The 27980-nt window shown below is 37.3% G+C and overlaps 1 protein-coding gene across 1 annotated transcript; it reads right to left on the reverse strand.

Annotated features, from left to right (window-relative positions):
- Positions 1–1530: 1530 nt before the first annotated feature.
- LOC140155403 (metabotropic glutamate receptor 3-like) lies at positions 1531–27704 on the reverse strand. Its single transcript, XM_072178248.1, has 9 exons — positions 27325–27704; positions 9601–9957; positions 8808–8918; positions 8028–8200; positions 6738–6954; positions 5817–6340; positions 4633–5190; positions 3253–4197; positions 1531–2432 (listed from the first exon to the last, which is right to left on the reverse strand). Exons 2-9 carry the CDS (start codon positions 9899–9901, stop codon positions 1692–1694), a joined length of 3570 nt encoding a protein of 1189 aa, XP_072034349.1. The 5' UTR covers positions 9902–9957; positions 27325–27704; the 3' UTR covers positions 1531–1691.
- Positions 27705–27980: the final 276 nt, after the last annotated feature.

A 27980-nucleotide genomic window follows, 5' to 3' on the forward strand; every position in this document is an offset into this window, starting at 1 on the left:
GCCCCTGAACATATATAAAACATTACCAAACTATACGAAACTATATGCAACTTTAGTGTTTACATGTTGAGGGGCCAAGGGACTTACGGTCTTCTTGCGCTCAGGTCTTCAATTTCACATGACTTTTTGAGCAAAATATGACAATTTGTTATGAATTAATCTGCAAAATTTATTTTGCACATTTTAGACATTATGTAGCCAGCGGTTTTGTTTGTTTGTTGTTGTTGAGAAAAGTGGGGGATGATTCTCACTGCCCATTTGAAATGAGCTCACTGCATGCAGTGTGACCAGAGGATGATTTAAGCACTTCCCAGCAAGTCTTGCGGTTAGCACAGCTGTGAGAGTTTGAGTGAACATGACACCACTGCCCGCCCACTGCATACACACGTGTATGGTTAAATTTCAATTTGGACAGATATATTTACAATAAAAACACCTTCAAAAAGTTGGTCGATTTCACATTTTATGTTGTCTACAGAAGGTGTGAATAATCCTTCATGCATACATCACTTTAGATCTGAAATCGACCAAGTAATAATGACACACGGGCAATTCTAAAACAACATCTTTTGCACAGAGTTCAATGGGATTTGAAAAGTAAAGTGGCAGTTGAAACCCTAGTAACACTTTTACAGTGCATGATGGGGCTTCCTTAAATCATCCTCTGCAGTGTGACACGCAGAGACCGGTAGGTTTTGAGTGGTATGGAGCCAAAATTTTCCCACACTTTCCGAGTTTTTGCATTGTCTGCAAACCTTAGCATTATATGCTTAACTCCTGAAATGAATAAGCTTTAAACTTCGTTTTATGCTTCAAGAGAGAACTTAGTATTTTTTTCCAATCCGGATTGAAAATTCAACGCAGTGGCCTATGGGAACTGAAATATATAGAAATGCTCATAGAATGAGACCGGAATGCCAGAATAAAATGGAATATGCAGCATAGATTTATTTTGTGATTCTCTGTAGAACCAATGGAAAAGATGTTATGATCACAACACAGACCCAAGGGTCTATGATCACAACCAATCTCTGCTTAGGAGGCTTTGCGTCATATTCATCATTGTCGTCATCCGTGAACGGTACCTTTTGTCAATTAAATGGATACAAATTGAAGAAATTTAGTGGCATTGTGACAGGAATAAGGTATCAAAATGCGCAGAACAAAATTATCTATCCAGTGAACTCTTAAATTTTCTTGTTTAATGTTTTTTTTTTTTTTTCATATCACGGCAACGAAACTATAACATCGGGTAGAAACCGCTGACGGGTTTGCGCCGAGATATGTTTAAATTCAATTTTGAAAACTTGAGGTGTTGACCAAATGTTTTCAAAAATGTTATTATATGCATATTCGCGTGTGGTTCTGTTGATCTTAGGCCTTCTAAGTGTCCGGATGTGATCTGTTTGTGATGTGGGGGTGCGTGTGCTCAAGAAGTCGGTTCTGTTATTTCTGACCTACCTGTTTTGGGGTTTTCTGGCTGAAAATTCAAAATAGTCATCAATGGCTTTCCAATATATCCACATTTGGGTAGGAACATGGCGGCCAAAATAATAGTTGCGTCCGCCGTAGTTCCAATGCAAAGAGCTGGAATTGCAATGGTTACATCTGCTGCCAGTGTGTAGACGCAAGCCCAGGAGATGAGAATGGCCATGTTGGCGATGCTGCTTAAATGCAGAAATTTCCTTCATTCAGATAGTAAGGAATTTCACTGCGCCAATTGATGTAACGAATGTGAATAGTACCAAGGCGTAAACATAACTTAAAGATATGATAAATTCAAGATGAGTATAATCACAAGTCCACAAATTTTCTTGTCCTTCGCACTCAATAAGTGCCCCCGGTATTGTATTCGCATTTGGTCTTTGCAACAGAAGCCATGCACCTGCGATGAAAAATTGCGCAGATACAAACACGCAAAATAGGATCGTCTCCGACCAATAACTTGTGAAACTCATCGAATCACCAGGTTTGCCACGGACTAGTCTATTCACACGAATGCTCTTCACGGACATTGCTGCATATGTCACCGCGTATGAAAGAGCTGTGCCCACTCTTCGTATTGCACAGATTGTAGTATTGGCATGTAATAAATATACTAGATTCATGCAGTACATCATTGCACACCCCAGCAGCAGCCAGAGACTAAGAGTAAGCGAAGCCGATGTAACAACAGGATGATCGTAGTTGTATACAAATGCACAGACGGTGCAGAAGATTAGAAAGAGACATACAGCCGATATAGCGAGAATAATGGTTACCCATATGCCTTCTAATTCCCAGTCCAGAATCTCAGGTGGCTCCTCTTCTTCGTCATTACCAAAACATAGATCACATCGCAATGGATCTCGTTGTGGACCTGCAGCTGCTGTACTTGCAAGAACGATCAAGTCCAAGTCAAGGGTCAAGTTAGCCTTCATCCATGATCCAATCTAGAAACAAAAATTATCAACATTTATTATAATAGGTCTTTATGAAATTGTTAAAGTATTTTTTCTTCAAAATCAGCATTCTGTTAACATTGTTCATGAGTATGAACGAGGTCAATGATAGGGCTTCGCAAAAGATCCCGAAGCTTCCCAAAACACTTCAAACATTTTGACTAAGTCTTGTATATAAAGACTTTAAAGATATAATCTACCGTATATACGGTATTTCCTATATGTGTATGTTACCCTATGGACACAAGAACAATTTTGATTGGTTACAAAGACGACTATTATAATATGCCATGTATTGAGCCAGTGACAGTTATGGTAAGATAATAGTCAGTAGGTTGCCACGAGATCTGAAAGCTCTATTTTGATTGGTTACTCAGAGATGATTATATCATGTAATTAACAAATCAGGGACACTATAAGAAAGGTAGTAGTGCAAAGGCATGCGAACCAGAGGGGAGGATAGGGGGCAAGATTCCCGGCCCTGGCTCGAAATACCGGGACAAAATTGACCAAAAGTTGCAATGTGAATCTTCCTTTGGTACGGTTTTCGGCTACAAATTGTCCTAGTTTTGACCCACTTTATGTTTAAATTGGCAATTTTGGCGAGCTTCGCGCGCATTTGACCCAGTAGAGTCAGTTTAGTAATGTGTGGATTAGCGGAACAATTTTTAAATTTTCCACCCTTGGCTCTGTTGGCCCGGTACGCCCCTGTGGTAGTGCCAACAATGCGCCTTTGCCGGGGGTTGCCAAAGTGCAGCACATACATGGCATATAAAAATGGGGTTAATATGATAAAATGGTTTCCACATACCTCCATCAGTTGCAAGTTTGAATCAACCTGCTGGAAATTTTGCACCGTGAACTCGGAGGGTCCAGTTTTATTACTGAAGCTGAACTCCTGACCATTAGTATCAAAATTAACATTGGCTACAATTTCGAATAATTCCTGACTGAGGAAGGTCTCCAGAAACTCCATGCACAACGGTTGGCTTTCATTCACACATTTCAACTGACGGAGACGATCTGCTCCGTAAGCAAGAGCATAGAACGCGTTGATGATGTGTCCGATGTCGCTACTATATTCTCCTAATGTAATGAGAGTACCAAGACCAGATAGCCCTAAATCAACACAATCCATATTGAGTTGATCATAATCACCATGTTGCTGTCCTGTAGTGTTGTCACACGGGAAGATGTTGCGCAACGCTGGTGTTATCCACGGGTTACTAGCAAGAACGTCTTGCACGGGCATAGCAGAAAGATACGCTTGCAATTCAGTTAGATCGCCAATCGCTGGTGCAACAATTAAACTTCCATGAGCAGAATTCTCAAATCCCTCGAATAACTCGGCATCTGCTGTCCACGTTTCTGTCCCTACCCAAGAAAAACGATCGAACCCGAACAGATGTTCAGTTATCAGAAGTCTCCTGGCTTCGTATTCGCTAACAAAGGTCACGATAATGTTCAGGTCCTGGGACTTAAATAAATCTGTAATAATGACGTCATAATCTGGCTGCATGGCATTCGCCGGTATTTCTTTGGCTAATCCGATGCATATCCCATATTCGTTAGCCACCGTAATGAATGCATCGTATCCTGTTTTACCGTATGTTGAGGAGGAGTACACGATACCGGTGTAATACCAATCCAAATCGGCGAGAAGGCGAGCAATAACCCGAACTTGTGCATCTAAAGATGGGGATGTCTGGAAGAAGTTTGAAGACTGAATCGCTGACGGGGCGTTGCCATAACTAACCTGCGGAGGCAAAAATGAGCAAGTTTAAAATAGGAGTAACTGAAGTATCGTTTTCAATATATAATTTCGAGGGCTTAGAGCCAGAACTAGCTATGTCCATTTGTTTTCTCAATTACACGTTACTCCTTTCGCCAACAAATGGACGGTTAATTATAGCCCTCGATTTATGAAGCCATAATACAGATGATTTCATTTGAAGCAATGTCGCTATTGTGTGTGTACTGTGTAAGTGCGGAAAACATTTTGCTTGTATAGGTAAAGGCTCAACATCTGAATGTGGTTTAGAAAAGGGGACAAAATTAATTTTTATACTAGATTCTTAAAACCTTGTCATGCTTGTGGGAGATAAGTCATGTAAGTAAAGATATCAGTCATTCCTGATTAGTACGACAAAATGTTACTTTAAAAAAAACATAAAAACTCCATAAATCTTACCGTTGTTAATCCTGAAGGAGCAGTTATCTCATCGACCACTTGTTTTGCAACTTCATCAGTACCAGGACCCAGAATTCCCACTGTTGGGCCGGTAGATTCCAAACTGGCTACAGTCTGCCCAAGAACTCCCGCTAATTGACGAGTAGCAATTACCGCCTGACTGCAAGAATCCATAATCGTTACACCCAGTTTGATTCCAGGGAAGACGTCTGGATCGGCATTTACTTTATCCATGGCATATGATAAAGCCAGAGTGTTGAGAACCTCTTTTTCTCGGATTTTTCCACATAAAAGTCCATCATGGCCAAAATATCCCGGATCACTGAGGGACAGTATCGATGGAATATCAAGATCGCCAGGAACACGTATATAGCGGTCGCCTCTGTTCTTGTATGGCATATTACCACCTCCTTCTTGTCTGGGGGGAATAGATTGATCACATATTGAGCAAAGATTGCCACAGATTGAAGAAGGTGTTACGTCTACTAAGCCATTTTGAGAGTAATGCTCAAATGTCCCCAAAAGTACCAATCCGCTAGTTGGTTTCCATACACCAATCTAAAGGAAAAATACAGAATAATGTAATTAATTATTATCAACGAAAGCCTCATAACACAATTAATATTCCCATGTTCACAGAAACATAGCTATGTATATAAACTGAAGTTACGTTAACGGGAAAATATAAAGGAAGTATACGTCGTACATGTAACAGATGGAGTAAAAAATAATTAAATCGTAGGACTCGAGCGGGAAGACCAGTATATTGACCACCAAGAACACGAAAAGGCTTGGGTACGTAACAAGAAGGGGAGAGAATCTTCAAGAGGATTTAGGTGTGATAAAAACAAGACAGATTACAGAAATAACATATTGGAATGTACACATGGGAGACCTGCATGCCCTATTGAAAGAATCGGTACGAGATAGAGGAGGAAATGTGTGAACATTACCAAAAAACAGTTCTTTAATGGTAAGCTATTTCATAAACCAACAAACATCATAGAACTAACATGAAAGTTAATCTGTGTTTGATGTCACAATTAGCTACAACTCGCCAAGTCGATCAACGAACTGGACCATTCTGCTGACGATTGACGAAGATTCTAGTATAACCAACCGAAAATTGTGAACGAAAGCACAATCTTCATAATGAATATCCAAGAATGTTGTATAAAGTATACCTGTTGTGTGGAATAGCCCTGTCCTCCTGCTGTGCCACTTGTGTCATTCTGGTACTGCAAGATTTCCAGTGTAAAACGGATTGGTTCTCCATTACTGTCAAAGGCAAATTCCTCGCCTCCAATGCCGGTGAATGTGGTCTTTTCTAAAGCATTGAACATTTCTTGGGAAGACAACTCTGTCATTGCAGTGCACATTCCAGCGGTACCGCTACATCTTTCTTGGTGTATATCTGCAAGCGCGTGGCTATAAGCTAACACCGCGTCAAGAACGGGAATAACATATAGATTATCAAAGGTTGCAGTGGAGTATTGCCGAAGGTAGTCAAAGGCGGCAGTGTTAGTTGAATCAAACGGTCTGACCCCGATAAGTCCACGAGCTGCTTTCGGATAGGAATCCAATAAGGTGACGTTGGACAAGGCACTCTCAGATGTCAATAATATCAGATTCAAGGCTTCACCATTGTTACGTTCGATGGCTTCTAAAAGACCGATGATATTATTGGTCGAGCACCACAGGACTACGCCTGAAATGAAACGGGAAAGAATCGGTAATATAATGTTCAGCACTTGCGTTCTAGGTTTTCATTACATTTGATAATTAGAAAGCAATTCCTTATTTTGCTCTTGATGACTTACTACTTTTATACCAAAGATTAAATTATGCATGATCAGTCACTATTGTTTCTCAACATGAATTTAACAGAATCATATACCAATTTTGCCTCTTTGCTGGTCTCTACGAGCATACGAGTGTGAACATCTTATACAAATATTACTAAAACCTTCTCAAGGCACAACATTTCACATATATACTGTCCAGTTTCTATACGTGCAATGAGAAATGAAATGACCGATAAACGTATAGACAAAGGATAAAATTACTGAATGAATGAAATTTATTTCAATGGAATATATTCATACCTTTCGCTTCAGGATTGCCAAGTAAATCGGTAACAACATCATCGTATGTCCCGCGAGAATTCTCCGAGTCATTCAGCAAGATAGTTTGAGAGGCGCAGATTCCTTTTTCTTCTGCCAGTCGACGGGTTTCATTGGCACCACCTATACCGTACTTTCCACGTGTTGCAATGAGTGTGAAGTAGCTCCAGCCAAAATATTCCACCAAGTCGACCAAGACCTGATGGAAGTAAGAAAGAACTAAGTGAGGTTAAGGAACCTGAATTAGTCATAAGTGAGACACACACCTTTGTTTCATAACCATGAAGGTATAGGACATTTTTGTTTTGCTATAGCCCCGAATGAAATTTACTTAATCATGTTTGTACTCACTCAGGTAGCATTGTGTGTGAATTTTACATCCGGACTAGAGGCTATTCTTTTTTATGGGCATTTTAGTGTCTAAAATGACCCCAAATGAGGGTTTTTCAATATTGCCGTCCATTTCTAATCGTCACCCCCATAGGCTTTACATGTAAAATAATAAGGCTCGTAAAAATTTAATAGCCTCTAGTTCGGATGTAAAATTCACACAAAATGCTTTTTGAGTGATTACAAAGATAATTAAATACTTTTCATTCGGGGGCTATGTAGAATTTTTTTTATGTATTCCTTGTACAATGACATTTCACAATAAAATGTCCATTGGAAACAAAGGTGCACACCCAGGACCCACCAGCAGGTAAACTTCAACACTACTTGTTTATTTCGCTTACCGAGAGCGTTTTCGAGGAACTTCCCCGTCATCAGCCGATGTTGTAAGCTCTTCTTGGGAAACGGCTAGAGACTAATCTGATCAGGTAACATCACACTCGATGACGTCACCGAAGTCAGAAAAAGTCCTGCCCCTGGTAAGGTGTCGCTGGGTTTGATCAGGTTGTCACACACAGGATCTAGTTCCAATACTGTGTCTTGATCAGTGAAGGTCCTTGCTTCTTGATCTGGATCCTCCTGGGGAATTCCTTTGCTTCTTTCCCACTACTTTTACGCTATCCTAGTCTATTTTGTGCGTGTTCTTACTCACTTTCACATGTTCTTGAACGGCCGATTTGGAGCCAGCGGCTTTCCCAGGAGGAACATCAGAGCTAACAACATTGGCTGGTGACGAGGAAGTTCCTCAAAAGCGCTCCCGGTATTAAAAGCGAAATAAACAAGTAGTGTTGAAGTTTAATTTAAAATACTTTCATCTTTCATCTTAATGTTAATTCAGTTGGACGTCCTCACAAGACGTTATGTTGTTGTTAACATTTTTACCTCTGCCTGATGTGAAGTCGAAGGTAGTGTTCGAAAGACGTTCTCTGGAGCTGACTCTGTACGCTTATGGGACGTAACAGTAGCCGCAGTCGGCGATACCAATGGTATGCTTACAGCACTTAAGACCGACGAAGCTAGTGGCACCAATGAATCCATGACAGGACCAATTACACCTAAATATGCCCAAAAGAAAAGTACCAACATAACGTTATCGTATATAGGTATATCAATCTTGTTCATGGTTATCATTACGGTAAAAAAACACCCAATACTGTATTAGCTTACAGCTTAAGTTCTAGACTAATTTGGCCAATGTTTTGGTTTAAGGCCAGATGCATATGGCCGGACACACTTTATGTTAAACTTCTGCCGATGATATTTCGTCATCCTGCTACGTTAATTGCCCAAGTACAAAATGTGGTTCAACTAGCATTCATCAGTTACGCAACACCACCCTCTTCATTTCTTGTCTATCCTTTTGATTCGTCTCATTATCATTTGATCTTGTGCAAAGATTGGTGAATAAAATTATATGTTAAAAAAAATGGCCTTGGCAAATTATCGTAGCAGGGTGACGATTTGAGCGAATAAAATAATTTTTGACCTGTCACCGTATAGAGTCATTATTCTTATATTGTTACAAGATGTAACATCTTTATATCCAGTTAAGATAACCGTTCATTTAATTTTTACGCTAATCAGCATTGCGAATTATTGCGAACTATTTGAGGAGGGAAGAGAAGAAGGACGAGAAAGTTGAAGAGGAAGAAGGCAGCTCACCTGGTTTCAACGGATCACTCATTCTACATTGGTCTTGCGAGGAAACTGCATATTGTAAAGAGGCGCTGGTAACCAGTGAAGATGGTCCACAATCATAGTAAAACTCGATACCTACGATAGGGAAAACATTTGCAATGATCGAATGAATGCAAAGTCTATGATAGGTTTTTATTTACAGTACTGTCAACCCGACACTTCTGATTTAAAAATAAAACATTCTATAGGCCCCGCTATAGGCTATGTTATAATTATATTAATGGTGAACGAGATATGAAAGTATCTGTAGGTACTATAATTTGCTGGAAACACTGGAGTTTTTTTTCCTCAAGATTTTCTCAGACTTGTTTTTCTCATAAAATTGGAAGATGAAAGGCAGGTATTGCAGCTAAGATAGAGAATAAAATAAAACGTCCTTGTGTTCGCATCGGACATGATAGATGATGATGAAGAAAGTTGAACATTTACTCAAATTTTGCTCACCTGAGAGCTTTTGGAATGTAACACTATAATTATTCCTTGTTCACACTGGTTGATGGACTGCTTACTACTGTCAGAGACCGTGAGACTGTGGCGTAGATCACGTGTCTGACACTGACGCAGTAGGGAGTTGCAAGCTCCAGAAAGTCTGTGGCGGCCCTGGTCCCGGTTCAAGTCACTTTTATTAGTCCTGATGTGAATAGACTCCTTTACGCCCCTCCGGAACCAGAGGTGATAGATGATAGATGATATATATACTTTCAGTGGTGTATGAACCGAATTATACTCTGTATTATAATATAATAATCCTACTTACCAATAGTTATGTTCGGCAGACGCACAGATGACGGTAGATGATCCACCATTATTCTAGCCGCTTCGTATAGCTGATCACTGCGGACGTCACTGAGATCACAAAGATCATTGCTTGAACTGAGACGCTTACTACCAATAAATCCAAGAACAACGTCCGCATCGATACCATAAGTCTCTACCAACGTATTGCAAGGATCAGGTTGCGCCTCCACAATGGCGATATTTTTGACAGGATTTAATGCCGTTAGAAGCAATAGATAATACAGTTTGGTGAACATTCCTGACTTTTTCTGGTCAATCATTTTCGGTTGTGTAAGACTCAAGAGAGATGTGGTGGCAAGTTGTCTCCAGCGTCCGTCTGAAGGATACAAGGAAAGGAAAAATAAACATAATATTCTGCTCGTAATAATGATCATGATAATATCACAAAACAAGAATGCCGACACATTGAATTTCGGAAAAAGATCAGATTTTTGCATGCACAGTCAAATTCATATTAAGGGTCTCTGATTCTCAAAGGGTTTGGAGTTCACGCTAAGTACGTGACATGACTGTGACACATTCATTTACATTCATATTCTACGGTCGAATCATTGGCGTGTATCATGTTTATGGGAAGAAAATTATACTTTCTGATTTGGATCATGGCGTAACGTCCGAGGTTCGCTGCTGAAAAAAGAACACTTTGCAAAACATACGCTAGTTTCTGTTTCAACTTTTTTAATTCATGCATTCTTGCATGCATGTTTGAAATATGCATGTTTGAAATAAATATATTATACCGGTACTAATACTAATAATAGGCCTACAAGGTATTCAACTTTTGTTTTGCTTGTCTGTCAAAATATGTCAATGTTAAACTTGTTGAATACGGACATCATGGAACATGCCATTTTACATGTTTAAACATGTTAAATATGGAAATGTATTAAGTCTCATGAATGCTAGGCCAGGCCAGATAACGTTTTTCCGGGCGTTCTTCCGTCACGTCAGACGTCGCGTTTTCTGGACTTCGAAGCGATTTTCGATGTCCTCTGCGACCTTCCGTTGTTTCCGCTCAAATGATCAGTTTCTGTGTTCGTCTTATTTAAATTAACGTCTTCAGCAGGGGAAGACGCTGCTGCATTTGACGTCGCCGTGGCACAGTAGGCATCGTCGCCTGTCACTCTAGTTCGAAACCCGATGTGAAGTATTTTTTACTTTTTAATAGTATACTAATGCGCTGTGCCGTTTTTCAAACACGTCCCTGAATGAAATATATATGGCCATGTGTTTTGAACTCGCCACCCATAGCGTTACATCACAAATATATGAATTTTTACACCAATCGAGTTTCAAATTAAAATATCTCCACAATTACCAACCCTAAACTAGCAAAAGTATACATTTTTGGAAAGCTGAAGGCATAAGGAATGTAACAATACATATTTCAACTCATTATACAGGGTGACCTTGAAATTATACAGGGTGGAATAAAAATTCCGGATACAAAAGGGTTACTTAATGCATTGCTTATTACTAACTTGCAGTAATAAACTGAAAGTAAACAACATCTATTTGGTTAGAGGTTAGGGGAAGCCTATTGACAAAAAAAAAAAAAAAATCACAGCTGTTTGGTAATCTCGGAATACAGGGTGTCCAAAAGTATGTTAGAATTTTTACAATTTATCATATTTTGAACTGCAGCATTTTACCCCTAACCCATACAGAAAAAGTAAGTCCATATTTAGATTCCTCATCAAATTTCCTATCAGAAAATGTATACTTTGACTATGATAGGATAAGTAATAAAAATTTTACAGCAACTTTTACATTTTGACGACATCCGCATTACTTACCACAGTGTTTAATATGAAAACGGGTGGTTTTGTACGTAAAAGTTAGAATTTTATAAACTAAACCAATCATGAAGAGTTCAAAATGATTAAAAACAATTAGCAGAATTGTTTAGCTGTAAATTAAGACCAAAACCAAGTTTATAGCCCCTGTAGCAGTGAATTTATTCAAGTTACACACGTGAAACGTCACGTTCCCATAGAGTTTGTGTGTACCGCTTCCACCCCCTCCGCTCCCCCCCCCCACCACCCTGACTGCTCGCAATTCAATCAACCACAGCTTCGTTGGTTGAGAAGCTATATTCTTCATATTTACAGGTTATTTAGTGGTATTATTTAGCTTTCAAATGAGACCAAAACCATGACATAATCTTTTTGTTTAGCCGAGGTATGTTGAATTGAACAGATCATAATTTGAAAATACGTAACACCACCACCGTATTTGGGTGGCGAGTTCAAAACGCGTGGCCATATACTTAACGTCTACTGAGAAGACGCTGCTGAAATATTTTAGTCGCTACTAAAAATTTGCCGTTGCGTCTGTGCCGGCAACGACAAAACGCCGCAGTTAAACTATAATGAAAGACAGAGATAAAAAGACTATAGTTCGCGTCTGAAATTCTGACAAAATGTTGTATTGCGCATGTCGGCAACCAATCACGGTGCGCCTTTGCCCTGACGTCAGAAGCGATTTAGTCGTTTATCTCTGACTTTCATTGTCCATTGATGTACTTTCTTGGTGAATTTGACGTGTCCGGTTTATGTGTTAAATTTTAATTTCACTGCATGAAATCCACTGGGAACTGCATTTTGAATGTTTGAAGAATCTTTACGCAACACACCGGCGCAACACTCATATAATTATTTCCATCTCTAAAACCTCAGATGTATGATTAACAAAAATCCCCGGTCAACAAGGCCAACTGAAATTTCCGAGATCCAATAGAGCCAAGTAGGCCTACAAAGCCGATCACTGATGCCAGATATATTCCGGGTCCCAGATAAAGCCAGTTAATTTATGTATTCATTATCTTGACCATAAAATCAAAGTAATCAGTGTAATTAATAATTATGGAAACCTATCATCACGCATCGTAATGCAAACGTATATCATTAGGATAAAGTAAATTGCACATCATCCTACCTCATTGCGCATCCCATTATAAACCCCCCTCCAATGGACGTAGCAAGCGGATGGACAGGGTGGACGAAGTCCAGGGGCCTCGAGGGTTCAGGGGCCCCCGAGCAAAAGCGACAAAACGAAAAGGGGCCGATTAAAGAGATGTGAAAGGCTCCGCACGGATCTTTATATCCATGGGCCCCCGAAGTTCTTGCTACGCCCCTGGTCGCTGACCAAATTGAGTTTGTTTGATTATTATGAAGCCGAATTGCTTTATGTTTAATGGGTTTGTGTTATATAAATTTGCCAATTAACGGTACATTAACTGCACTTAATTGATCGTGCCGGAGAAAAGCAGGCAGTGGCAGGAACATCAAGGTTGACCGAAATTGCCCATATTTGGTGTAGTAGGGGTGTTTGATGAAACATTCTCACTGAAACTTTTTCAGGATTCTGACCCCCCTTGTTAAGGGTTTATAGCCCTTATTTGTTTTGATACAATCTACCCCCTTAAAAATGGATGAATTTTTCCTGAATTTAGGACAATTTTGTATTCTCATTTTTTCACAAGTGGTTGAAGTTATTTAGGTAAATTAAGTATGTGTAGGAAACAGCTACCCGGGGCATGACAGGGAACAATTGACATGCAACCAACCCCTATCATTTGGCTCTGGGGGGTGTCTAAACATACCCCCCTCAAAATGTCTTAAAAATTGAAATTTTAGTCGATGAATTCAAATGCAAATATAAAAATATACATCAAAATTTTGAATTTTTTTTTGTGTCATTAGAGTGACCCAACATGTGGCTGTGGGAAACAAATTAGAATATCTTGGGGCGGTGTTGCATTTTTTAGAAAATACAGTGTTTCTATATGGTATTTAAGCAATATTACAAAGCTGAAAATATTGTAATATTAATGAAATACGTGATTATTTCAACTACATACTTTATTTAGAGCTGGTTATTAAGTTGAGTAAGGTTTTAAACTTTAATAACATAGATAACAAAAGCAAAATGTTACTAAAATTTAAGTGTTTCTAGATTTTATTCGACCTAAAATGAGAAAAACCTAAAATACTTGGTCAAACACTCAGGAATTTTAAAGTTTTAAAGAACAGTTTGATTGAACAAGCCGTTTATGAACAGATTCAAACAAAAGTAATAAATCAACAATTATTTGGTAAGCAGCACTCCCTTAGGATTTAAATCATGATCATACAACATTATTTAGCATTAACATATAAATATGAGTTATTATAGACCTAGCAATTCAGTTTTTTATTAGTGCATAATCATGATGACACTTTGCATGTTACCGTTCTTTTCGACGCCTAATTGTACTAGCTGAGGACAGGCAAGTGTCAAAATGATATTCAAGCTGACACATAAGAAATTGTATGGAACTGAAAGTGCAATGTTTTACATTACATTGCTTTGAGGAATCACTACAATAAGATCCATGTTTGTTCACACTGCTTTTGGAAATGTTGATAACGATCAGAGCCTTCTCAAATTGTCACAACGTATATCATGCCCTTATTTGCTTTGTTTTGAACGATTGTAATATACAATATAATTGTAATACAAAAATTATTACCTCATTATACCTCATTCATTCTAGTGAACATTATAGTTAACAAATAATAATTCAAGCAACCCCTATCATTTGTCCTCCCTCAGAACTTCTTTAAAATTTTCATTAAATTAATTCACAAGCACATAGAATATGCATCCAAATTTTGTTTTGTTTTCATCTTCCTCCAAATGAACCAACCTTACGCTGTAGGCCTAGACTGTGGGAAACAAATCAGATTATCTTTGGACAGTGTTGCTTGGTTTAATTAGAAAATTCAGTGCTTCTATATGGTATTTTAGCAAGATCACGAAACTGAAAATCTCCGTTAAAGAAGCATGTGTCTTTTAAGGCATTTCTTCATTATAAAGTTGACTAAAGTTACCTATAGCTGATAATACGGACATGCTAATAAATGGAAAAATACTAAACCTTTAAAATGGAGATATTTCTATATCTTATTCCCTCCAAAATGAGTAAAACAAAATTATCGTATTTTAATCAAATACTGAAGACTATTAAAGAACATTTGATTAAACCATCAAAAAGCTGAAATATATCGTGTGTCTTTCATGCATAATGCTATGTTGCACGTATATACTAAAATCAAATGAGTTTGTATGCCAGAATCTTATGTATGCAAGAATAGTATCATAAGAATAAATATGCTTATGTAGATTTTGAGGTTCATTTGCTTCAGCAACAAGTGTCAACATTATTTTCGAGTTGACTTGACATCTGAAGATCTTGTTTAGAGCTGAAAGTGTAAAGTTACATTCCTCTAAGCCATCTACAAATTGTCACAATGTAGATTGGCTGTGCACTTATTTGCTTTGTTTCAAAATATCACAATCAGCCTATAGATAATATAGCAGGATAAAGCAGGATACTCGCAATATTTGGGTATCTCAAATGGAAATCTGTCACTTTTTGTTGGACATTGCAAAAATTGAAATTTCTGATCCTGATAATCATGATAATATAGAACAACTCATCTCCTACAAGAGCATGTGGCTAGTAACTTGCTGAGTGATGCAATATAGGAGGCTTTCCTATTTTTAGCACCCAGAACCTCAACCTCATAATTATTACACAAGTTTTAGTTCAGCAAGTTTCAGTTTGCCGATGTTGCTCTTGCTATAAAGTTCACACAAGTTGACAATTGAATAAAAATCCTGGTTTGATTTAGTGAATACTTCAGTATTTATAAGGCAGTTGCAGTTCAAGCATGCAGTATAGCATGAAATTGAAGATCATAATTAAAGACCATCTCTGCCCCAGCTATTAGCTAGGCCTACTGGAGCCACATTTTATGGCTAAGATTCTTGGGCACTTGCAGCATAGTGTTTCTAGAATAATTATTTGTGAATGTAAACTGTGATCCAATTTATTTGTACTGATTAACTTACTCCTTTATAGACTCTTGTGATTTATGTTAGTTATTAGCTAGTAGCCAAATAATATCCTAGTTTTTTACCAGTGGCGTGCGCAAGGGGGGGGGCAGGGGGCCACGGTCTCCCACTTTTGTTGGTCATTGGGGAAATCAGTCATTTCCGAAATGACTGATTTCGCCCGCACCTTACACTCGACTCCTAATCAGACTCCATTCGGGGGAACTGAACAACCTCCCCCCTCCAGCTTCATTTTCAATGTGCTGCGCACAGCACTGTTTCTTACTCATAACATTGAGGGCTTTTAGGCATAATTTTTATTAATATATAAAAACAATATATATGATATAATTTAAAAAATGCAGACACAATAGGCCTACATAATTTTGCGTTTTACTCGGATAGCTTAATATGAATTATTTTGTGTTTAGAAACACTTCTGCAGATTCTGTATAGAAAATTCTAAAACAATGTCACCATATGAAAACATTTTAGGCATTTTAAGACTAAAAATAGAATTGTCACATTCAGTTTACTCCAATTTTTCTATTCACAATATCATTTTCAAGAAATTTATTAGGCGAAAATACTGTCTAGAAACACCAATTTTATGCAAATTTGTTACACCGCCCAAATCTACCATTTATTGTTTGGAGTAGACCAATATAGCCTCAAAATGTTGACATTAAAAAAAATCAATATTTAAGATGTATATTTTAATAAAAGGGCTTTAAAATTGCCCTTTTTTTTACATTTTTAAAAAATGCTAAAGAGGGGTAACATTGATGACCCCCTCCTGAAAACCCAAGACCCCAATCATTGCAATTTCAAGTTCTATATTACAAATACACTATGCTCTTGACAAATATTTCAAAATAAAATCCAATCGAGAAGTTGCTGATAGAAAAATAACTTCATAAACTTTGCCATTTTTCAACTGTTTTCACAGCAATTTTCCTGTGTCAAAAGCCCCAAATTAGGGGTACCCATATCTCCCTACCCAGGGGGTCAGGTGGGTCTAGTCTGGCATGTGAAAATATGTCATCCAGTACATCAATCTTACAAAGTATGAACCGATTTGGCCAACCTTCATGTTCCCAGATTTTGTCATATTGCCTGCATCTCTCTGGCATGGACAATTAATACACTGCCATTTCAAAGGTAAATGTACTGTCAATTATAAACTCAAAGCATAGCAGCATGCCGCCACATCGTCATCAAGGAGACAATTTACAAATTAATTACGCAACAAAATGACTATTAATTTTTTATCTTTTCAAAATCACTACCGGTATTAATTTAATGTTAGCAATTAGGCCTAGATTGTGGAACAAAAACAAAGACATTAAGTTATAAAGTAATGACCTGGATCAATTTTTAAATTCTTTAACTTTTGAAACTCGGGAGCAACATCACCTTGCGATCGCAAACCCTTTTGAATGGGACATAGGCCTACTGTTTTTTAAATGTAGAGCTATGTATATAGGAATCATTTATGTGAAAAATAATATTATTATTAATGGTATTATATAGGCAGTTGGTCTTTTCTATAAACTTTGTATATTGATATCAATCTCACCCGGTTGTGAATATAATCCCTGATTTTCATAACAAACAGACAAACAAACACCCCAACACACAAATAAACACCCACCAAAACAAACAAACAAACACCAAAATATACCAACAAACAAACAAACAAACCCCCCAAAACACAAAACAAACATATCTTTTCACTCTTTTGCCCGGGTCTTTTGCTCTGTGAAAATATTTACCTCTGGTGTACCCATGGTGCAAAGGGGGAAGCTGCCCTACCCTCCTGAAAAAGTCCTGGTTACGCCACTGTTAAAAATCTTGTGTTCTGTATCATTACACATGGTTCAAAGTATAGAACCCTCCTAGAAATATTATAAGAACCGTTCCAGATTTTTAAAACGGTTCTCGAAAAATTGACATGGCTTTAACCTTTTGTTACTGTTTTCAACTTTTATACTAGAACCCTTAGTTCTTTATACTGTTCTATCGTTGCCATACATGTAATTCTACGAAATTCTACTTATGTATTTCAATTATGCATGTCTTTGGCAGACATTTTCACTTTAAAATGTTTCCCAGAACTTGACTGATTACAATTCATTGACGTATTATAAAAACGTATAAACCACATTAGATCTAGTCATATGATTAAAGGGGCACTTCGTGATCCACAGCCTCACCCCAACTTACTCCAATGAAGTTGAAACTGTATATAACGCATAGGCTTAGGAACCGGGGGGCTCAGCTCAGTCCCCTCAATAATTTTGGTGCGGGGGCTGGAATACCTTTCAGCCCCCCCAATAATCCGGTGAACTTTAAAAAGTGTGATAAAATAGAGGGAAAAGGGGTCCTTGTGACCTATATTTTGCAAAATTTTCTGACTGCCAGGGGGAAACCCCCCTCCCGCCCCCCAGTCTGGCCCCACAAAAAATTACAAGTTTCAGCCCCCTAAATGTTGAAAATCTTCCTAAGCCTATGAAACGGTACCAACAGTGCTCTTGTGCTCGTATGTCGCTACTGGGCCCCAATGGTTCAAAAAATGGAAGAAATATTGAGTTTTTTTACCACGAGGGAAGAATTTCAGACGCGGACGCTGACGGGAACCATAAGATAAAGTTCCATTCGCCCTATCTGAAAATAACTAAAAATTCTTTGGCAAAGTATAACATAATTTAACAACTAACAACCATGATTGATATTACTAAAAGAACTTCAGAAATGTGACACATTCATTATGTGGTATGTACCTTTAAAAGAATTTTGTTTCATAAAATAGTTTGCCGTCACGTTCCTGGATTTGTAGGAATAGGTCACATAATAGGGCCTTTACATGTAGGCCTATACTGCGCCAATAAAGTATCCTTACACTTGGAAAAATAATCACAATTTCCAAACTGAACAATATTGGTGTAAATTAGTTTTTTTAATAGATGTACTATCTAATCCTGCACATAATTTATGACACCACATTGAATCCAATGTGACTTCAAGAAGCAAAGTTACAAGCATTTGATTAGACGAAGGTCCCGTTTTAAAAGTGACAAACTGGCCTATTCAAAACTCCACAGTCTAGACATCTGGTTTGAGAGTGGTGAATGGATAATTTATGCGATTGGTTTTAATTTAAAACAAAAGGAACAAAAGAATACTGAAACAAAAGAACTGACAATTAAAATGAAAGTTATGAAAAGTACAGAGAAGTAAAAACTGAAATAAAAACTGCTTTAAATAACGCTTCATTGAAGAAACTGTGTTTTCTCTTTGTTGCTCTTGTTTGATTCTTTTTGCGCCTTGTATTGTATATATAGGACAGTTTGTCACTTTTAAAACTGGACCTTCGTCTATTCAATCGCTTATAACTTTACTTCTTGAGGTCACATTGGATTCAATGTGGTGTCATAATGTGCAGGATAAGATAGTACATCTATTAAAAAAACAAATTTTCCCAATAGTGTTCAGTTTTGAAATTGTGATTATTTTTCCAAGTGTAAGGATACTTTATTGGCGCAGTATATTTACGATATAAATGTAGTATTAATCTACTGAAAATGGAATAATGTAGGCCTAATCGTAAATTATTGTTTAGTCTATTCTGTGTATACATGTTATCTTGTCTATGTGACAGATCTTTAATCATTTGCGTTTGCGTGTCGTATTTTCGCATAAGATTTGGTCGATTTCTTCATGTAATTATTTCGTGTAAGCTAATCCTAACCCTAATCCTAATCCTAACCCTAATGCTAACCCTAATCCTATACCCTAATCCTAACCCTAAACTAACCCAACCTTAACCCTAATTTCGTGTCAAATTATATGAAGGAGTAACCTAAGATTTGGTTGAATTACATCTTCCAACTTTAAACAGCTCAGGGGCCGGCTGTGCAATAATTATATGGGGGTAAAATTGGGGAAAAACAAGTTAATAGTTTTGGCCAGCCCAAAAAGGATGGACGGGCAAGCAAATTTTAGCAAGTTGAGAGGGGGAAATCGATTTTTGGCACACATTCATGGGGAGCTCTAAAAGGCTTATGAAAACAGGACGGAAACGATTAAATGTGCACATTTTCATGTTCGCTATACGCTCGCAATAAGCCTATCGATTTTTGGCAGGCCGAGAGGGGGAGGGGCAAGCATTTTGGAAATATTACCCATTACCCCCCGGCCCGGAGTTATTATTATTGCACAGACCCTCCATAGCCTAGATTAGAATGGCAAGTTTACGGTGATTTAAAACACCGAATTCCGCTATTTTTTGTGCGTGGTTTTAAATACTAAATTCCGTGATTTTCCGTGATGTAATTTCAATTCCGTGTTCACATTGGGGGTAAAAAGAAGTTACTTGCATTATCTTTTTAGTTGTTTTAAGCTTGATATCTTTGAAGACATACTTCATTTTCATTATTTTAACATCACGTCCCATTATTTTTTCTTCATTAAAAAACACGTTTTCCGCGAATTTCCGTGTTTTCCATTTTTTACTTAAATTCCGTGAATTTGTCCGTTTTTCCGTGACACGGAAAACTTGCCACTCTAGATATTATGATACACGCTGTAACCAAACAGGAAATAAGGCCTAGATATATAATTTAGTATTATCATATTCTCGACTACGCCTATATCTATCACGCAGTGCCCACGTCTTGTAATTAAAAGGGGTATATAGTTTCTATATTTCGTGATTAGCATCCTCAGAATGTGTTTCAATTAAAAATTCTGCAAGAAAGGTTATACACACAAACATTATTCTAAATATACGAGTGTCGGTAAACCGAAGACCCCATTTTGAATGCTTTTTTATGCATATCAGACGCCCCCCACCCCCACACACCTCCCCAGAACCTTACTCATAACTCATATGCACCCCCCTACACCCACCCTTTAAGCTCAAGTGTAATACACAGGCGCAATATATATGGGTCTTCGTTTTCGAGAAGTTCGTTTTACCGACACCGGTAAACCGAGGACCCCAAAACCGAGGACCCCAGAACCTGGCCTGATAGGCATAAAAAAGCATTCAAAATGGGGTCTTCGATTTTGGGGGTCTTTGTTTTCGAATTTCGAGGTCTTCGGTTTACCGACACTCTATAGGCGTATGACGGTATTTACCGTTTTTGGAGTATAGGCTAAAGTGGGGATGAAATTGTGGATCTTGAAGTGCCCCTTTAATGTATTTTGGTATACGCAGGTGGTGTAGGCCTATGACATGCATTCCCTAAATTCAGTAAATTTTCATCGTCGACCGTGCAATTGAATGGGATTATTTTGAAATTTTAAAACGCTTGAAATATCACAAACAAATAGGCCTATGTTGATAAATAATATAAATACAAGCTAAAACCGTTGGGGTTCGATAATGAACCCCACAAAACTAACTGAGAATATGGAAAATGCCATACGGCCGGGCGGTTTCAAGAGTTGCCGGCTCGATCGTGTCATCCGCCGCCTGGGTATACGCTTACGACAGCCGCTTACTAATTTGCCAAAAATAGACCCCCTATATTTGGCCCTATAATGACGTACAATCATTTCGACATGTTGGATTTTGGATAGAGGCGATACGGGTATAAATTTATATATGCCTATTTAATAAATATGCATATATGTGCTAAATATTGTTTGGAAATGACAAAATTGCATATTATATATAGTATTCATTATTATCGTATGTTAATGAGTTTTTGGGGCCACAATTTATATATTACAATTTGTATAATAATTAACATTTATGTTAATGAGTTTGTGCCACAATTCCCGCGGGTCGTGCATGGGGTATGTGACGCCCGAAACAAATAGGGATATTGTTATCAATTCTTCCTGAAGATCAAAGTAGGGACTATAAACATAAATTTAATTGTCGTTTTATTTCATGGATATTTTTACAAAACACTATTAAAATACAAATTTACAAGCGTCTGTGATACATCTGAGTAGGAACGCGATTTTACTTTGATCGTAGGGCCTTAGGCCTATTTGATGTTCATGATGAATAAAATTTTCTTCCAAATTTTATAAAACGAACTCTTTTTGCATTTAAGAGCAAAAAATAACTAGAACTATAGAAGATCTTCCCCAGTCAGAACTCACCCACTCCCCAGTAAAAACCCTAAATTACGAGACTTCTAAATTACAAAATCTATTGATCCCTCCTGAAATTCACCCCCCCAATAATAATGTGTGTGGTTGTTGTTGCCATAGTCCCCCACTCCGAGGGCATGGTGCCCCATCATATCAGCATGATGCAGCTATAGTGCGAAAATCGTTGAAACTGATTGGGTGAAATGGCAATATTTTGGTTGTTTGTGATTTGATGAAATGGCATGCACAATTTGGTTCATTACCATCATGATTTATTATGACGTATAATGTAGGAGTGACTGATTGTATGACGCACATTTTTTTTTGTACCTGGTTGTACCTGTTATACAAGATACCATGACCTTGACAATGGCTTTGACTTCTCATTTTCAGAGATATTTCTGTCATCGGTGTTTGTTTATTCATTTCAAATCAAGCGTGTTCGAATAGAAAAAGCGCCAAGTTTTAATGTGTAATAAATGGAGTGAATAAAATGACCCATTTGGATATACAAGATCGTGAGAGACAGAGTTTTTTTTTGTGTTGTTAGTATAACACTCCTAAAAAATATCCGGACGCTTGACCTCTCTTACGATTTGAACTCGGATCGGAAGTGCCGGTAACGAAACACGTGAAATACGGCAAACTATTCTTTGTTTAAAATATTTTTGCAAGTGGAACAATTTGAGACAAATTTGATCAAAATTGGACCCCTGTGAAGCCCAGAATTTAACTTTGACATTTTTTGCTTATATTATACCTACGTCGCAGATAGGTCAAACTATACTTTTTCGGAATCCTTATGATAAGCAGAAGACGAATACCAGTTCCCTGCGAATACATTAGTTTTAATATGGATGGACCAACTTTTACCCCTTTATATGCCACAATTTCGCTTCTATATGTAAGCCTATAAGCATTGATATGGTAGTTAAAAGCAAGCCGGTTTTATAATTGCTATGGTAACGGGTCATCAACATGACCCAAAGATAGCAAAGAGAATTACTTCAACATGAACATAATGGAGATGGCATAGACCATGTAAATTCCCATATCGAATCGATTCATATATTATAAATATAGGGCTAAGTAACTTGCAAAAATTGCATGGTCACAATCAGCAAACAGGTACAATCTGTTTTGCAGTGGGAAAGTGTAAAAATTAACACCAAACGGATTAAGGGATGGGGTATGAACGTTTGGACAGTATTTATTGTGGGACATTAGGCCCTTCACAATTAATTCTTAGTTTCCTGTTTCAAGTTTGAAAATAAAGGACGAGGCGACTTTTAATTATTAATTATTAATTATCTATTAATTATTAATTATCTATTACTTTCTTTATTTTGAAAATGTGGTCGTGACTATTATCAACAGTCCATTTGGTCATTTTGACTAAGACTACAGATTTAATTATTTTACCTTTATAATTGATTTTTTACATTAATATTAGTAGGGGACCCTACAATGTTCTTGTTTTATATTCATAATGAAAGTTGAGATGATCAAAAACAGATATTAGCAAATAAAAGTAATTACAAAGTCAATTAAAAGATGAAAATACCTAAATAAAAATAAAACAATTAAATATTTTTCCATTCTTGATTTTGGACGCACGAGGGAAACAGGAAACTAAGGATCAATTGTAATTGGCCTTAGAGCACATCAGACATATCGAATTGCATTCTGAATACGAATATCAAATAATTTTGATTTTTTTTAAATTCGTAATGTAATACACATTGTATGGCAAATGATTAAAAATTGATATTTTTTTTTTTTTACAGTACTCGAAGTAAACTTTACAAATCTTATGTATTGAAGATATGAATTTTTTTCCCAATACATTAAAGAAAAATAGGTCTTTTGGGGGAAAAATCCATTATCTTCAATATGAAAGGTCAAAATTTCCAATTGATCGTCGGCTTTTCCTCCCAGCTACATACACTTTAAGAATATATCATTAGATTTATAAAATTTACTTCGAGGACTGTTATATATCAAAAATGTGAAAATATCATATTTTAATAATTTGTCATAAAATTTGTATTATAGCGTGAATTTCAAAAATTGAAAATTATTTGATATCAGAAAGACATTTTTCGTATTCAGAATGCAATTCGATATGTCTGATGTGCTCTCATGTCCCACAAAAAATACTGTCGAAACGCTCATTCCAGATTCCTAAAATGTATGGATGATCCGGGGGATGATCATGCATCGCACATCTGCAATCCGCAATAATTCAGCACGATTTTACACTTCATCCATTTACATCGTTTCCTTTCTAGATTCATGTTTTTATGGTAGGCCTATATGCAGTAAATTTCAGTTTATTCCGATTTAAGTTTGCGAGTTTATGCATGATTATGTTTTTTACTATTAGCACAATGCTCCATAGGCCAACTTCGTTCTGTTCTACAGAACATAAATTTGGCGATATTTTCTGCCAAGCGAAATCGAATTTGCAAGATTTTTTTTTCTTTTTTTTTTTTTTTTTTGCACAGAAACATTATGTAACCCGAGGTTTCCGATGGTATAAAACTCAAGCCCGGTAAGTCTCATTTTTATGCATATAGGCCTACCTATAAAATAATTTTTTGATGGGTGTGTGTGCCCCCGGAATTTTGATGTGGTGGGTCTTTGGGAGCTGGCGGCGTACCGGTAAAAGGTGGTCTTTAGGAGCTACCCGGAAAAGTAAAAAGAGCCAGCCTGCAAACAGTCAAAATCAAGGGTCTTTCTAGGCTTTCTGTTTGAAAAGCGCCTGAAAAACATAAGAGGAATGAGCAATTTAGGGGTCTTTTTAGAGCTGTAATTATCAAAATCAAGGATCTTTTAGAGCTCTATTTTGGTCAATTTACTGGGTCTTTCGGAGCTGCGAAATCCAAAAGAAAAGGGGGGGGGGGTCTTTCCGGGGGGAACATACCCATATGCTCATTTGTGTTACTGTTAAGCCTCCCCCCCATGTATACATGGCTACTATATATAGAATTTTATAGAAGAAGACCAATCTTGTCTTGCCGAGATCATGGCCATTTCATTATCATCATTTATCATGAAAGAGCGGGTCATACATTTTCTGTTGATGTATGTCGTGACCTTACACGAGGACACCCCTCTTGGGTTTTGTAATACCATCCTGCTTCCAGCTACGCCTATGGAATGTGCAATTGGGCCATTAGCGAAAACCAGGGGTTTCCAAGTTGGAGCATGAAGGTAAATGCTAAATGCTATAGTAAATACAAAAATGATATTATAAAAATATTTATATAAATTAAGACGCAGTTTCATTTGATTTCTGAAATGCTATTGAGGACTTCGGAAAAAATTTCAAGTCGGGCACGACCGATTTCATTAAAAACTTTATCAATAGTCTGAATATATGAATATAAAATTATCTAAATTTAATAGTTTTTGTTTTGAACTTGAACAACATAGTAAATGGGTGGTGCATGCAACTAATACGTTAACACCCGGGGTTAACACGTCGACCTGCAATATAAACCATGTAACTTTATCGTGTTTACAAACAGTTTGCTTGTTGTTATGATCGCAAACCTTGGAACATGGTATAGAATAAACTTTTACTCCCATTTTCGTTCATTGACCGAAAGATATGATCAAAATAATGATCCGAATCTTAACATTGGTTGATAAAACCCTGCAACAAGAATTTGGAATTTTTATGATCTGAATTGTAGTAATAGCAGGCCTAGTATATGAGGAATATCATGTAGGACTATGAATACACTGCAAAAAATATTTAACTCAACACTGAGTAAAAGGTCACAGCTCAATAGTTGGGTAAAAAATTACTCAACATTGAGCCATATATAGGTCACAACTCATCAAATGAGTAAAAAAATTACTCAATGTTGAGTAATTGTTTTACTCCTTTGTTGAGTTGTGACCTAGTAATAATATGAGCTCAATGTTGAGTAATTATTTACTCAACTGTTAAGCTGTGACCTTACTCAGTGTTGAGTTATATATTTTTAGAGCGTAGGCCTATATGATAACAAAAAAAACACACTTAACAAACAGGAAGAAGCCCAAAAGTTAAGGAGTATGTTACAAATATCATACATTTTCATGAGACATAATTATTATGTAGGCCTAACAAGCAGTGCCGGGCACGATCCCTGTCATTTTATGCGTATGAACGTTATTTTGTTGAGTCATCGTCAAACTTTGCCAATAAAAGAATGAATGATTCACTGGATGACAGCTATCCCAAACCACCTTTATTTTGTCAGTTCTATAGAATTTTCATTCATTGCCCATCAACTTTATATTCCAGCTTTACTTTCATACCGCAACTTTCACTGGTCTTTTTTTAACGTTTTTTTTTTTAATTCAAGTTATGTGGAATGATTATTTTGGAAAGTTATTTGGAATCATTCTGATATTTTTTACTATAAAACAATGTCACAGTTCCTGAAGTTTTGCGTGCGTGACACGGCGTGGTATATTCCCACCTTAACTAATGAAGCGAACCATCGTGCAGACAATGCAATGAGTAATCAACTCTTGACGTTTTAGGCAAATATTTAGTTTTTCATTGCATTGTTGCATAATTATCGTAGGTTTAGAATTAGATGTATGACGGGTTACATGGAGTTAGGACTTTCTTTTCGTGTTATGTTGTCATCTGCACACTGTTTGCCCAGACTGTTAGTCGAACCATCCAGAGATATCCCCAGATATCCCTGAACACCGCCCTGCGGCCCTGAACTATGAGGCATTGAAGAAAAAATAATAGACATTAAAAATACACTGAGAAAAAAAAGAAGGAATGAAATAAAGTAAGGAAACGAACACTGGCAGATCGAAGAAGTAGGGCTACTCAGATAAATAATATGCCCTCAAAGCGTTATGTCATGTATCATGTGTATGTAGAAAATGCATGTGGTTGCTAGCCATGAGTCACCACAATCAGTAACAACTATCAAGTAGGCCTAATTAAATAGTTGGCACACTTTGACAACTTTTCATTGCTGCTGTTCAGTGGTTTGTTCATATAGCCCTATACTAGTACTAATGTTTGATATAGTACAAACCACCTTACTTTATTTATACAAAATCAGTGTAGTTTAACACTCATCTATTTTCGTTGTATAGGCCTATATATGTAGTGATGGGTAGATCGAAGATCTAGACTGAAGAGCCAAAAGTGCTTTCATCAACATCCGAGAGGTGTGGCGATTTTAGTATGCTATAAATGTTTCCGTATTCATACATTTGATCATTAATTTATATAATCTTGGTCAGCGCTGTCTGCTTATCACATTCACGGCTATATGTAGGTCTACAGTATCCCCCCCCTCATCACCCCAAATACCTACACAGACCACCTTTTCCAACAGAAAGAGTTCAATTTTCGTTTAAGCCATGGTAAAACGCAACTCGCCTGAGAAGGATTTCACTTTTAGGCCTGTTTATCATTTTTGACATGTTTATACCGCTCATACTCATATTTAATAATAATATGCCCACCTGTACAACTATCGGGGTAGCTACTGAAATACTGATGTTGCCCGTGACGTTGTCAAGTTTAACATGTTTAAGCAACAATTACGAATTGCTTTTTAAACCTAAATACACGACTACGCCAATGAAACAGTACAACGGCTTCTCTATGTTTACGTACTACAACTAATACAAGTAATACAATGCAATTATGTGAACTTACCTGAATGACTTTCAACCGGCGTTTTACTTAAGTATTTTGCTGAACAAGTCTATTTTTCCATGCAACGGTGCGCTTCACAAAATCCGATTGTCTCGAATTGTGCGTGTGAATTTCCTGATCTTCTCATTTAGGAGCGTTGTAAAAATGTTATCAGTATTTTGAAAGATCAGGTTGCCCTATCCCAGGTTGGAAAGAAACCACTTTCAGTATAGTTCTATGGTTTCACTGCAACAAGTAATCCGAGTTTGTAAACATAGTGACGGGGTTATGAGATTCGAGCCGTGATAAACTGCATGTTTGCGAGACGATATTAAATACAGGTTCATAACCTTTTCATTTTCTTGCGTCGCTTGATCGCGTCTCTCATGCATGGTATAAATTGGCTTCCATACTGCGGATTGTGAGGGCTTCCCTCTATTATTAAACTCAGAACGCCTTGCAAAACGCAAATTATTATTAAACGTTGGATCAGTCCAGCGCAGTCAGGGGGAGCCGGGGGTAGAGAAAGTAAGTGCCCACATTTTCTTTTCAGGGATAAAACAAAAATGGGGTTTTCAAAGAGTAGTACGAGTACTCGTAAAATGACTAAAAAAATGGAACAAAAATGGCCAAATGGATGTGAAATTTTGGCTTTGCCTCCCCGCGCTGCTGCGTTG

The sequence above is a fragment of the Amphiura filiformis genome, chromosome 6, assembly GCF_039555335.1.
Source record: "Amphiura filiformis chromosome 6, Afil_fr2py, whole genome shotgun sequence".
Lineage (NCBI taxonomy): Eukaryota > Metazoa > Echinodermata > Ophiuroidea > Amphilepidida > Amphiuridae > Amphiura > Amphiura filiformis.

Excerpts from the sequence above, each read along its gene's own strand:
- LOC140155403 (XM_072178248.1), bottom strand. The coding sequence starts at position 9,901 with ATGATTGACCAGAAAAAGTCAGGAATGTTCACCAAACTGTATTATCTA. Across the intron at positions 8,919-9,600 it reads TCTGCCGAACATAACTATTG|GTATCGAGTTTTACTATGAT; the intron begins GTAAGTAGGATT and ends TCCCTATCGTAG. Across the intron at positions 5,191-5,816 it reads AGGGCTATTCCACACAACAG|ATTGGTGTATGGAAACCAAC; the intron begins GTATACTTTATA and ends TTTTTCCTTTAG.